The sequence below is a fragment of the Rhinolophus sinicus genome, linkage group LG10 (assembly GCF_036562045.2).
Source record: "Rhinolophus sinicus isolate RSC01 linkage group LG10, ASM3656204v1, whole genome shotgun sequence".
Classification (NCBI taxonomy): Eukaryota; Metazoa; Chordata; class Mammalia; order Chiroptera; family Rhinolophidae; genus Rhinolophus; species Rhinolophus sinicus.
In genome coordinates, this window is record NC_133759.1 from 86,177,194 (window position 1) to 86,191,280 (window position 14,087).

Genomic DNA, 14,087 nt, shown 5'->3' on the forward strand with positions numbered 1-14,087 from the left:
AGGTTCATCCAGGTTGTAGCATGTATGAGTAGTTCATTTTTTATAACTGAATAATACTCCACTGTATGAATATATCACATTTTCTTTATCCAGTCATCAGTTGGTGGATATTTGGGTTGATAGACAGGTGGTTAACACTTTTTGGTTATCACCATGTTTCCACAAAAATTAGACCTAGCCAGACAATCAGCTCTAATTCATCTTTTGGAACAAAGAGTAATATAAGACCCAGTCTTAATTTTACTATAAGACTGGGTCTTAATACAATATATAATATATAATATTTAATACCAGGTCTTATTTTACTATGAGACTGGGTCTCATATATATAATATATAATATATAACATATAATATATAATATATAAAAGACCGGGTCTTATATTAATTTTTCCTCCAAAAGACACATTAAAGCTGATTGTCTGGCTAGGTCTTATTTTCGGGGAAACACGGTAGGAATAATACTGCTATGAACATTCACGCACAAGTTTTTGTGTGGCCTGATGTTTTTATTTCTTTAGGATCCTTTGACTTTTAAAGAATAGTTTTTTCCATTAAGAATTAGTACTAGTTCATCAAAAAAATCCTTGGGAGGGTGGCCGCTTAGCTCAGTTGGTTAGAGCACAGTGCTCATAACATCCAGGTAGCTGGTTTGATCCCCGCATGGCCCACTGTGAGCTGCGCTCTCCTTAAAAAAAAAAAGAAGTATTTAAAAAAATTAAAATCCTTGGAAAATGCAGCAAGGCAAAAAGAAGGAGAAAGACCTCCAAGTTGATGTCTTTTAAGTCTCTCTTAGTCTTTAAATCCACCCCCTTAATACCTACCTATGCATCGCTCTCATTCTTTTCCTCCTCTGCCTCTTTTTCCTTAAATTTTATCTTGTTGAAGAAACTCAGTCATTTGTCCTGTAGAGTTTTTTGCTGTCTGGATTTTGCTGATTACCTCCCAGTGGAGTAATATATCCTCTGTATTTCCTGTAAATTGGTAGAGAGAATGATTTTTAAACCTAATCTAATGATATAATGTTTGGGCCAGCACCATATGGTTCCCATTTGTGGCTGCCATTTTGTGTTGCCTGAGTTTTATTAAATAGTTATCTCTTGTTCTATTCACTCATTTCCTGATTTGAGGGAAGTGAGTTTCTCCATTAGATGGGCATTTGTTCAGTTCTTGCAAATGACTTTATTTCACCTGTCTTTAGTGAAGGCTATATATTTGTTTTGTGATTAACTTCTGTTTAAAAACAATAATAAAATCACTAGTTCTCTGTTTTTGGTTGGTCTTGACTATTAGGCTTTAAAAGAAGCCTGAACATTTCCATTAATTATAATATCATTTTTCCATAATTCACGTGAAATAGTTTTATAGCGTTCGTTAACTTAACCTTTTGTTCCTGAAACCTTTTCTGTGAAATCTAATGTCCTTTTTAAATGAATTATATGTGTGAGTATATTTTATAATTAGGAAAACAAATTATTTTACTATATGTTGCTTAGAAATAGAAATTTGTTATTTCTACTGTTTGAATTAAAAGTATAAATTGCTGTATCCCACCTACACTGCTATTCTCTACCTTCAAGTCACATTCAAAAATTAACATCATCAGCATCTTTCTTAATTTTTCCCTGTTGCCAAACTTTTTTGGATGTGATTTTTTTTTTTTAACTTTTTATTGGGGAACAGTATGTTTTTCCAGGACCCATCAGCTTCGAGTCAAGTCATCATTTTCAATCTAGTTGTGGAGGGTACAGTTCACTGGTCATGTGGGAGTCGAACCGCAACCTGGGTGTTATGAGCACTGCGCTCTAACCAACTGAGCCAACCGGCAGCCCTGATTTTTCTTTTTTTTTTTTGATGGAATTTGACTTTAGTATTTCTGTTTACTTATTTGTACTCTCTTTGTGCCAGAAAGATTATCAGGTGGATGTGTTTTATAGTTCATAGAAGGACTATTCTTGTTTCTAATGAATGTTTTCATATAGGTATTTCAGGAGCCAGCCGAGGAAGAACGAGATGGCAGAAAAAAGAAATATCCTAGTCCCCAGAAGACTCGTTCAGAATCTAGTGAACGAAGGTTTGTGTTTATCTTTAATTATGAAGACATTGATAAGCTCACTTTTCAGTTACTTTACAAGGGCATTAAAGGGATTTTCAAAATATGCAGTGACTTCTCTCTGAACTGATTAAAGAAAGAGAATGTTACCTTTCTTCCTTCCATTCTCTCTGTTTGTCTTTGTCATATTTTCTCTTCTTTTCATAAACAGTCATCATTATGTGTTTTCCCCAAGAGCTCAGGGGTGGGAGCAGTCTCCTTAGAGAATAATAATGAAATGTTCCATTTGGTTAGGGGTGCTTAGTATTAAAATCATCCATAGCATTTTATATTACAAGTAGTGCAATTTATATGTTGAACCATCAGCGTACCACTAAAAAATTAGTCTTTGTTTAGGAAAACTTTGTTGAGCCTTTTTCTTGTCTAGTTTTAAATATCTATTTTTCCCCCTCCGCCTCCCCATACTTTGGATTCACCTCTTTTTTTTCAATTCTCCCAACCCAGTGTACTTGAGGGAATGTTGTTTCTTTTTATATAATGGATGAGACAAATTATGTGGTGGTCTTATGGCTTTCTAAAAAAGCATAGATATTATGAATTTTGATGAATCAGGAAGGGTATTTCATGCTACCTATGTGTTTGCAGACTTGGTTTCTATAGTGTACATATGGCTTTTATATCTGTGTATTATAGAACACGTGAGAAGAAAAGAGAAGATGGCAAGTGGAGAGACTATGACCGGTATTATGAGCGGAATGAATTGTACCGGGAGAAGTATGACTGGAGGAGAGGCAGGAGTAAGAGCCGGAGTAAGAGCCGAGGCCTGAGTCGGAGTCGAAGCCGAAGCCGGGGACGCAGCAAAGACCGGGATCCAAACAGGAATGTTGGTGAGCAGATGAGGCTTCCCCCTAAAAACTCCATAGTTGCTTAGCTTCCTATATCACAAGAGTACCGGAACTTCCCTTAAAGGCTCATGTACCTTTAATATGTCTGAGCAGTGTAAAATCTGGAATTGTCTCAAAAACATTGATTTTGTTACAAAGACAGCGCTCTATTTTGGGGATAGAGTCAAAGGAGTTTGACTAAAAAGAAGCTGTATAAGTGTATCATAGTATGCGCATGTCTAGACTTAAGTCATTTGTATAATTGAGACAATTGTCCTTTAATCAGCAAAGCTATCAGAGGAGGAAGAGGATTGCCTGCCACTCTCTCCTCAGTCAAGAAAGCATTGATGTGCTTTAAGGTTGCCTAGAATTTATAAAATTAAAAAGAAAATAATATAAATAGATTACTGGGTTCCCAACCGATGATCTCCTGAGGTAGTAGTTTGGGAGTCAATTCTTGGATAGTGTTTTTATTAAATATCATGGGAGAAGCTGGCCTTTCTTCGTTATGTATTGATGTTGGTGTTATAAAAGATGATTTTAGACAAGTTATTGGTCAAGATATATCACATTGTTGATGTTCCTACTTTTAGGCTATATTAATAATGAGAGCACTGTGAAATATGGATAGCTCAGTAAGTTTACTTCAATATTTTCATCTTTCCTATTTTGTAAGTCAGAAAATAAACATAGTTTAATAATAAATGTCTGATCTTCTTTGTTTCTTGTTTATATTTTGTCTCTAAAGCAGAGCACAGGGAAAGATCCAAGTTTAAGAGTGAGAGGAATGATTTGGAGAGTTCGTATGTGCCTGCACCTGCACCCCCTCCGAACTCTTCCGAGCAGTACTCCTCGGGGGCACAGTCTATTCCCAGCACGGTGACTGTGATCGCACCTGCACACCACTCGGAAAACACAACAGAGAGTTGGTCTAATTACTATAACAATCATAGCTCTTCCAATTCTTTTGGTCGAAACCCACCACCAAAGAGGCGATGCAGAGATTATGATGGTAAAAATTCTCTTTCATGTTGTACCCAGAAGTACTGGTAAAGCAGCTGTGGCTAGTACTGCATACCTTTTGATTGTAGTTCAGATTTTATTAAAAGGGATGAATGAGTAGGTGGATCTCTTTTGGCATATGCTTATTGTTTGATTCATTAGTTTGGCTCTTGTTAAGGGAATGTTTGGATTTGACCCTTTATTTTTTGTTCTTGTTACTACAAACACTATACATATACCACAAATTTGGTACACACTAGGAATTATCATTTCTTTGTGTGGAGTTTAGTGCTGGGAATTTGTTATTTGCTGACTTTACATTTGAATGACTGAATGAATTAGTATGTATGTATGTGTGTATTTTAACTTTTTGTTGTGGACATATTTAAATACTTATAAAAATTGAAAGGTAATACAATTAACCCTACTGTATCCATGACCTCACACCAACAATGATAAACTCACGGGCAATCTTGTTTTCATCTGTACTCCCAACACTTCTCCCTGACCTGTATTATTTGAAGCAAATTGCAGATATTAGAACATTTTTTCTGTAAATGTGAAATATGTATGTTTTTACATTTTATTTTTAAGTAGGGAATAGAAGTAAATCATAATTCAAGCATTTCCTCACTTTCACCTTGGCCTCGCAGCCACAGAGATCTCCTTCCCCAGGCCAATTTAATGTTAATTTCTTGTGTATCTTTCCAGACATAGTCTCTGCATATGTGCATAAACAAATGTATATTTTCTCCCCTATTTTCTTTTTTAAATAAATGTTAGTATACTACTCACATTCTTCTGCATAATGTTTTCTTATACTTAGCAATATTTCCTGGCAGTCATGTTACATTAATACATAAAGAGCTTCCTCAGTATTTTTTAGTATTGTATAAGTACAGAAATATGTTTAACCTATTCTTTATTGATACACTTTCTAATATTTTGCTGTTAACAAAGAATGCTGGTACGTGATGCCCACTCTCTAATATTTTGCTGTTAAGAAAGAATAACCTGGTACATGATGCCCACTTGAATATTTTAAACTAAAGTTTCAACTTGTAGATATAGCAAAAATGGTTGCTTTAGGATAATATGAAAATAGATAGTGGAAATTATATCATCTAGTTCAAGTCCCTTATTTCCATCCACCCCCATCCTTTGTTAAATTGGTATTTGTGTAAAATATCTGACTATTTATTATACAAACTTCAGAGCAAATGGGTGAGTAGTAGCTAGTAGCCTGTTTGACTCCGTTATTTGCTAACTCAACAAATTGTGGTCTCATAGTGTAGAAAGTAGAGTATACCTGCCCTGACCTCAGGGATATGTGATGATTAACACAATAACACTAGAAAGGGTTTAGACTCCTTGGAGAAAAAACATTTTGTAAATCAGATTGGTGGGTTTATCAACGACTTGCTTTGTTTATTTTCTGAGCTCTAAGTGGATCATAATAAGATTCTTCTTTTATTCTTTCAGAAAGAGGATTTTGTGTACTTGGTGACCTTTGTCAGTTTGATCATGGAAATGATCCCCTCGTTGTTGATGAAGTTGCTCTGCCAAGCATGATTCCTTTCCCTCCACCACCTCCTGGGCTTCCTCCTCCTCCACCTCCTGGAATGTTAATGCCTCCGATGCCAGGCCCAGGCCCAGGCCCTGGCCCTGGTCCAGGCCCAGGCCCAGGCCCAGGTCCAGGTCCTGGTCACAATATGAGACTTCCTGTTCCCCAAGGACATGGCCAACCTCCACCTTCTGTTGTGCTTCCCATACCAAGTAAGTATATGCTCACTGAATATTTATTTCTTTAGCGGGGAATTGTAGTTGGAAGCTATCCCTTTCAGCTAACTTGACAGTAGATTTAGTTTTTGAAAAGTAAATTAATAATAGAATTTGGAATATATTCCCATAATTAAGATGCTGTTTCCTTTTTTCTCATCCATTGTTGCATTGCATTATTTGTAGTACCTCCAAGTGTAAATTTTATCAATAGTGGCCTAATGACCTGGAGTCAAAATCTTGATAGTAGAAAGCATCTTAAGGAAGCCAGTGTTTTGAAGATGTCAGGAAAAAAAAACATGCCAGTAGTTTAATGAAATTCTTCTAGAACATTGAAAATTTTTTTTTTTTTTTTTAAGATTTTTATTGGGAAAGGGGAACAAGACTTTATTGGGGAACAGTGTGTACTTCCAGGACCTTTTTTTTTTCCAAGTCAAGTTGTTGTCCTTTCAGTCTTAGTTGTGGGAGGGTGCCGTTCAGCTTCAAGTTGTTGTCCTTTCAGTCTTAGTTGTGGAGGGCGCAGCTCAGCTCCAGGTCCAGTTGCCGTTGCTAGTTGCAGGGGGCGCAGCCCACCATCCCTTGCAGGAGTCGAACCGGCAACCTTGTGGTTGAGAGGACATGCTCCAACCAACTGAGCCATCTGGGAGCTCAGTGGCAGCGCAGCTCAAGGTGCCATGTTCAGTCTTTAGTTGCAGGGTGTGCTGCCCACCATCCCTTGCGGGATTCGAGGAATCGAACTGGCAACCTCATGGTAGAGAGCCCACTGGCCCATGTGGGAGTGGGAATCGAACCGGCAGCCTTCGGAGTTAGGAGCACGGAACTCTAACCGACTGAGCCACCGGGCCAGCCCCCTAAATTTTTTTAATGTAATTAAAAAAAATTATAGGGTGGACAGTTTACGTGTGTATATAAGAAAATATCTACTTGATGACATTTAACATTGCTAAGGGATTGCAAATTATTATTTTAAAAAATGATTGTCATTTAGTTTCAGTTTAAAGTACATTTTCAATTTTTTTTAACTTTTTATGTTTGAAATTATTATAGACTCACAAGAAGTCGCAAAAATGGTTTAGCATGATCCTGTTTACCTGTCATTTAGCTTTCCTGCAGCAATGCTCTCTATAGAATATATTTCATTAATATTGATAGAGGTTTCGAGACATTTAATGCATATATTTGGTCAATAGAAATATGGTTCTTTTAACTTAGCATTTGTGAATATTTAATATTGTCACATAAATGGTATAATTGTAAAACTCAAGTTGAGAGTTTACTTCCAGGTGAAAACGTATCTTCATGTATAGTAATTCTCATAATAAATGTTATCCTCGGATGGGAACATACCTTTTTAAAGGTTAAATCCAAGAATATCATTTGCCTCCAACATTTTACTGTGAAAAATTTTAAGCAAACAGAAAAATTGAAAGAAACTGACCACACATACTCACCATCTAAGTTCCACAGTTAATATTTTACTATACTTGCATTATCACATATCTTTTCATCTCTCCATTTTTATTTTTTATGATATTTTACAATGTATCACAGTCATTATTACACTTAAACACGTTTATTGTTGAACTTGACCATCACCCCAGAAAGTTTGTTCCAGTCGCTTCCTAGCATTTTCCGCTCCCACCCCGCAGAGGAACCAATTCTGCTTTTTTTCACTCCAGATTAGTTTTGTGTATTCTAGAACTAAAATGTCATTTTAATTAATTATGTAGCTCACAGTGCTTAAGCCTGCATATTACCAAATTGCTTAATTCTGTTTCAGCCAAAGTAGGTATTTTAAGTATGAATATCCAAATTAGTACTTTTACAGTGAGTATTTTTATTAGTTAGGAAATATTAATGCTCTATCTTTTACTTTGTGTTATCTGTAGGACCACCCATAACACAGTCAAGCTTAATAAACAATCGTGACCAGCCTGGGACAAGTGCAGTGCCCAATCTTGCACCAGTGGGAGCAAGACTACCTCCTCCTTTACCCCAAAACCTCCTTTATACAGTATCAGAACGTAAGTAAATGTTTCTTTTGACTTAAAATTGCTAGGGTGTAGAAAAACCAAGTTTTCCCATATCAGTGTTATACTTTTTAAAATACAATTTCTGTTCTTCTGGACAGTGCTATGTAAAAATTATATTTGTATTTACAAAGCAGTTTATTATGTGATTATGCTATATAGCCGTGTCTTAACTTTGTGTGATAATGAGAGAAGGGCAAGTCCTTCTGTTTCAGAGAAGCCTACTCTGCTGTAGAGTAGCAACATTTAGTCTCTTCTAAAGGGAATTTATTTTGAAGCTTCTATTAAATTATTCCTCTGACTAAATTCCCAGAGCATAAGGCTTATGTCCTAAGTATACAAAGGTTGGATAAAATGTGCCTAATAATTTAATTATTTAACTTGTATGCTGAAGTGAAGATAGCATCATTTACACTGTAATACTTAGTGGTTAGGCTATTTGTGACATTTATGTTTAACTGTAATAATGTTTTTCTTGAATCCTAATTCTTTTGTATTTCTCAGGTGCTTTTTGTTGTTTTTAGTTTGCTAAGGCTTTTAAAAAAATTCCTTTGTCTAAAAGCATAAAAATAAGGTAGCTGGTTGTTAAAAATGTTAGATTGTGAGATTTTCTTTGCAGAGCCAGGTAACTTTATGGATAAATTTATTTTTTATGTAACTGTTTTTCATAAACATTTTTACATCTCTGTCATGTTATGAAGAGGCAATTCAGCAACATGATTAAGCCCAAGTTCAAATCCTGGTTTCATCACTTACTGTCACTGTGACTTGGGCAAGTTACGTAACCTCTCTATCTCAAATTTCTGTTCTGTGAAATGGAAATAATAATATGTACCTTTTTAAGGTTGTTTTAAGGAATAAATAAATTAATACATATAAAGCATCTAGAACAGTACCTGCCACCTAATAAGCTATATATAAGGATTAGTTATTATAATATTGTGGTTGTTATTGCCTCCTTAAATTTGAGCCACTCTGGAATGACTATTATCTTCTCCTTAAGTTTCTACCTCCACCATCCCTATTTGTTAATGGAAATAACACCTAATCGCCTGGAATTGAAACCTTGACATGACTGTCTCATTGCTTTGCTTTTTTATATGTAATTAATGAAAATATTTTTTCTCTTTTCCTGTGAAGTAGCTCTATCTAGTCCTACTGTGGTTTCTCCCCACATCCAAACTTGAGAATCACCTGACGTTTAGATTATTGCTATTATCTTCTGGACTCCATTATGTTTCGCCCCACCCCCACCACCCCCACCCCGTCCCCCCAAGTCACACCACATAATGTGGCTTAACTAATTTTCCTGAGAAAACCAACACTGAATTCCTCATGAGAACTCTTCAGTGGCCACTTGTTTCCTTTGAAACCATAGATGAACCTCTCTCTGTGGCTTCTAACACTTTCTAATTTACCCTGCCTTCTTGGTAATGTTTTTTCACTATACGCCAACGTGCGCCTTCTTTGGTCAGGCCAATTATACCATCTGTACCCCTGTCATGACTCAACTTTCTTTTCCTGTCTTCATTCCTAGTAATATGCTCTCCTATTCTTTTTAAAGCCCAAATTTTCTGAGTACACAGGAAACATTCTATCTCTGTTCTAAACTCCTACAGTACCAAAAAACATTTATTATATGATGACACAATTGTATATAGACCTCTGTTTGATTTCTTTTCATGTATGTAAATCTTATACTCAACTGAGCTTCTTCAGAACAGAAACCATACCTGATACTTAAATAATTGTTTTTCTTGTTTCACATTTAACTACTTCAGTTTTCTAATACTATAGTGTGTTTTTATAGTGCATGTTTGTTTTGCTGCATCTCATTATTTAATTATGGGACATTTTAAACATACATTAAAATATAGATGATAGTATAATGAACTCCACATCACTCAGTTTCAATAGTTATCAATCCCTTTTCATCTGTTCCCCCCCCGGATCAGCTCTTATCATTATTTCTTAATGCTGTTGGACTTGCAAATATGAAAAATGGATGCTTTATATGAGAATTGAGTCTGTTATAGATGGCACATTTTCATACTATTAAATTTAGCATTGTGACTCATGATAAAAATTCCATTCTTTTTAATTTGAAAAAATACGGCAATTACCATTTATTTTAATATTGTTAAATTTAACATTATAACTATAAAAATTCCATTTTGGTTTTAATTTCTAAAAAGTTGACAGTTACCATTTCATTGACTCAGCTTTTAATATTCGTTAATTCAGCAAATACATATTGAGGACCTACGATGTGCCAGGCCTCGTGCTACCATGTTTCCCCGAAAATAAGACCTAGCCGGACAATCAGCTCTAATGAATCTTTTGCAGCAAAAATTAATATAAGACCCAGTCTTATATAGTATAATATCATATTATAATTATTATATGATATGATATTATATGATATTACATAAGACTGGGTCTTATTTTACTATAACATAAGATTATATAATTTAATAATATTGCATAATATAATATTATATAAGACCCGGTCTTATATTAATTTTTGCTCCAAAAGATGCATTAGAGCTGATTGTCTGGCTAGGTCTTATTTTTGGGGGAAAATGGTAGACAGTAGGGAGCCAAAATAAATGAGATATTTGAGCTCATGTTACTTGTAGACCATTTTTCTACTACTTTTAAAAGCAAGGATTTCTTGTGGCATGTCAGTAAAGGCCTTTTAGAACAGAAATTCCAAATTGTTTTTCAGAGGCTGGTAATATATCTAAGAAAACTTTGGGGACCAGTATAGTTAGCAACTTCTTATTTTGCCACGTGAAGTGCTGTATATGAAAATATGTAATATTTCAATTTTAAAAATACACTTTTACACCACAAAAGGACAATATCAGAATAAAGAACAATCCTTGTATATTTGCTTTTATGAAATATTAGTTGTATTTTTTCCCATTTCTGTCTCAGACCAATGAAAGGTAATAACTTCCCATTGGTATTTGTGAATTACTGCTTTAGATGGTAATTTTATATGCTGTTTCAGTGTTTGTAGAGATTTAGTTGGTTGGCAGCTGAATATTTCGAAAGTTAGAGAATATTCATATCAATTTGAAATTTTATGCAAACTACGTTTTTCTTTCTTGAAAGTTAAAATTTGATTCTAAAATTTATAGAGATATTTGAAAACCTAATATGTATTTCCTGATAATTTAAACATTAAAAAAAGGTGTGTGTGTTTTTTTGTTTTCTGGTTCTTGTTTTTTTGGTGTAGTATATAGGTAGTTTGTCAGTCATTTTTTATATCTTTCTATTCAGTTGATTTAAAAATGTTTTTTCTAATTGCCTTTGAGACAGATCTAAGTTGAATCTCTCAAATTATTCAAGTTTACTTTTTTAAATACTATAATTGGTAATTTCAAAAAACTTAGAAGTTGCTTCAGTTCAGATGATTTAAAAAGCCATACAGTAGTATGTTTGCATTGTAATATAGAACTTGAGCTATCCTCTAAGTTCAACAAGTTGGGAAAGTTTGAATTATGGATATTTTGTCATTAAAATTACCATTGAAATTCACAGCACAGAGAATGTTTATAAAAGAAAAACAGCGTATCAAATGGGTATTTAGTTGTGAAAATTATGTCAGTGGGAACCCAAAATAAAAATAGAAAAATGAAGTCTGGATTTCTGGGGGTAAGAATAGAACTGTACTAAAAATACACAGATGAATAAGAAATAATATTTCTCTTCAAAAGCGAAAAATCTTATAGTGGAAAGAAATACGTAACAAACAAACAAACAATAAGCCCCAAAACCCAAAAACTAATTACAGTGTATTTTGCTGTTATAACTAAATGAACACAGTACTTCAGAAGCTCAATTGACAAAGGAACAAATTCTGCCAAAAATTAACTTCATCTAGTCTGTAATTATCAGTTGTTTTGGAAGAAGACAATGGAATGTTAAAGGACGAAAAAGAATAACCCCACTGTAAAATTGGTAGGATATATGTTATTTAAAAGTTAATATCAAATGGTTATAGTTTAGGAAAAACTCTGAAATTTCGTTATTTTTGTTAAAATGTCAGATACTCTGAAAAGGGCTTAAATAATGAGATGTAACTAGAATTGTCTGGTAAGACATCAATATCATATACCTATTAAAATCAACTAGTTCCTCTGAAGTATTTAAACATTTTACCCAAATTTGAGGTCATCAATTCAGTGTATGTTTTCTTTTTTCTTTTTTGATTTTCACAAGACCATTTTTAAGTATACTGTTTCTACCTTAAATTTGGTCTGTTTCTTTTGCTTCTTTGAAGAAGACATAATAGAAATGTTTTGTAACTGCCTAGTTCATGTACTGGGTGTGTGGAAAAGTAATAGTAGACTATAACATCCTGGATTCTAGAGATGGAATCTTAGTTTAAAGGTAGTTGTCAATCTTTAAACGAATTTACATAAATTATCTTTATCTTTCTGAAAAAACATTTTCTCTTAACTATGTAAAATTATTAAAACACTGTATTCCTGAACTTGAGATTCCTTATTTCTGTGGAATGCATAACATTTCTCTGTGGAGAATCATAGACTTTGATGCTTAGAAAAGTGAATCAGTCTCCAGCAGAAGCATTGTATATTGACTAAAGTTTTTCTCCCCTTGTGTCTTCCTTGGATTTGTGTTGCATTAGTTTCATTTTGTCCATTTCAACATGAGATACTCATCCAAAGAAATATTTGTCATTGAGATACTTTTAATAAATAAGCTTTCATCCCTTCTTTAAGTGACTTAAAGAATTCCCACTATGCCCCAGGCATGGTGTAGGCCCTGGAACTTCAGAAGGTGTGCCAGGGACCTTGGGTTCTAATAGAGGAGACACATAAATATGGCCAATAATTGGAAGGTGTAACTTTATATTTTTTCTAATTGGGCTTTTAGTTTAAAACTTAGGATTTTTTTCCATGTGCATAGTGTTAAAGATTAAATCAGGAAACTTACAAAGAGTAGCTGAAATTTTAGTTTGAATAAAGACTGTCTTCAACCAGCTAGAGTTAATAATACGAATATAAAAATGTTGCTAATCAGGCATGTAAGATATATGAACAACTTAAGATAGGAACATGAACTTGGTATTTTTGAAATTTGGAATTATCTGCATTGATCAAAACTAAATTGAATGAATGAATATAAGTTGTGAATGGCTCATCTTCACCATTATTGTAACCTATTTGATTTTTAAAAACTGTTATGGAAATTTTCAAATATACACAAATGGAGAGCAGATACTATAGTAATCTTCATGTACTCATTTACCTGCTTCAGTGTTTATAAACATATGGTTAATCTTGCTTTATCTATCTATAACTCACCCCTTACTTGATTATTTTAGAACAAGCCCCAAACATAACATTTTATCTGTAAAAACTTACGTATCTCTAAAAGGTAAGGATTAAACACATACAATCACAATACTTTATCACAATCCCCAAAAAGTTTGTAAGTTTACTGTTGTCACATTTCGTATTACTGTTGTCAGTGTTCGTATTTCCCAACTATATCATAAATGGTTTTTTACAGCTGATTGATTGGAAGCTGGATCCAAACAAGGTTACACATTACTTTTAGTTTCTTAAGTCTTTAAATGTAACAATTTCCCTTACCTCTTTTTTTCCCTTTCGATATTTATTTGTTGAAGAAACAGGTCATTTGTACTGTAGTATTTTTTCACATTCTGGACTTTGCACATTGCATCTCCTGGTATCATTTAACACATTCCTCTATCCCCTGTATTTCTTGTGAATTGTTAGATCACGAGACTTAATTCGATTCACATCTGGCTTTTTCTTTTTTCGGCATGAATTATTTTATTGATGGGGTTATGTCCTTCCTATTGCAGTACATCATACACATAATAACAGGTTGTCTCCTTTCTGTATTATAAATACTGATCAGTAGGTGCAAGTGTTTTCATCCTGATCCATCCATTTTAAAAGTGCTCTTGGTTTTAGCAGCCATTGTGATTACTGCCGAGATCTCGTTTCATTAGAAGTTTTAAAAGTGTCATATTCTAATTCTATGAATTTCTAAACAGCCATCTTTCTGAAAACGTTTGAAAGCATATTCTTTGTTATTTGTTTTAAAAAGACATTGTGTCAACTAGCCTTTTAGTTTCCAGTTTACTTTGAGATAGTTATTAATTAAGTATACTCGGTACATTGAGTGCTGTGTCATAAATTTAAACTAGTCATACTGACTGAGATTGTACTTCCCGCTTTTCTCTTTAGCACACTTCTTCATTCTGCAAGGAATTCTCTGCTGTAGATCATTCTCAAATGGATATATATTTTCACATCATTGAGGATGTGCTAAA

At 34.0% G+C, this 14,087-nt stretch overlaps 1 protein-coding gene across 4 annotated transcripts in view; it reads left to right on the forward strand.

Moving 5' to 3' along the window:
* The window catches only part of RBM27 (RNA binding motif protein 27), a 59,304-nt gene that overhangs the window by 17,581 nt on the left and 27,636 nt on the right, over positions 1–14,087 (forward strand). For 2 of the 4 annotated variants that reach the window (XM_019739102.2, XM_019739105.2), the window contains exons 4-8: positions 1,982–2,073; positions 2,746–2,939; positions 3,685–3,948; positions 5,421–5,714; positions 7,607–7,741. In XM_019739102.2, coding sequence (XP_019594661.1) covers positions 1,982–2,073; positions 2,746–2,939; positions 3,685–3,948; positions 5,421–5,714; positions 7,607–7,741 — 979 coding nt within the window. The remainder of the gene's footprint in view (positions 1–1,981; positions 2,074–2,745; positions 2,940–3,684; positions 3,949–5,420; positions 5,715–7,606; positions 7,742–14,087) is intronic. The other 2 variants (XM_019739103.2, XM_019739106.2) reach the window with 1 other exon arrangement.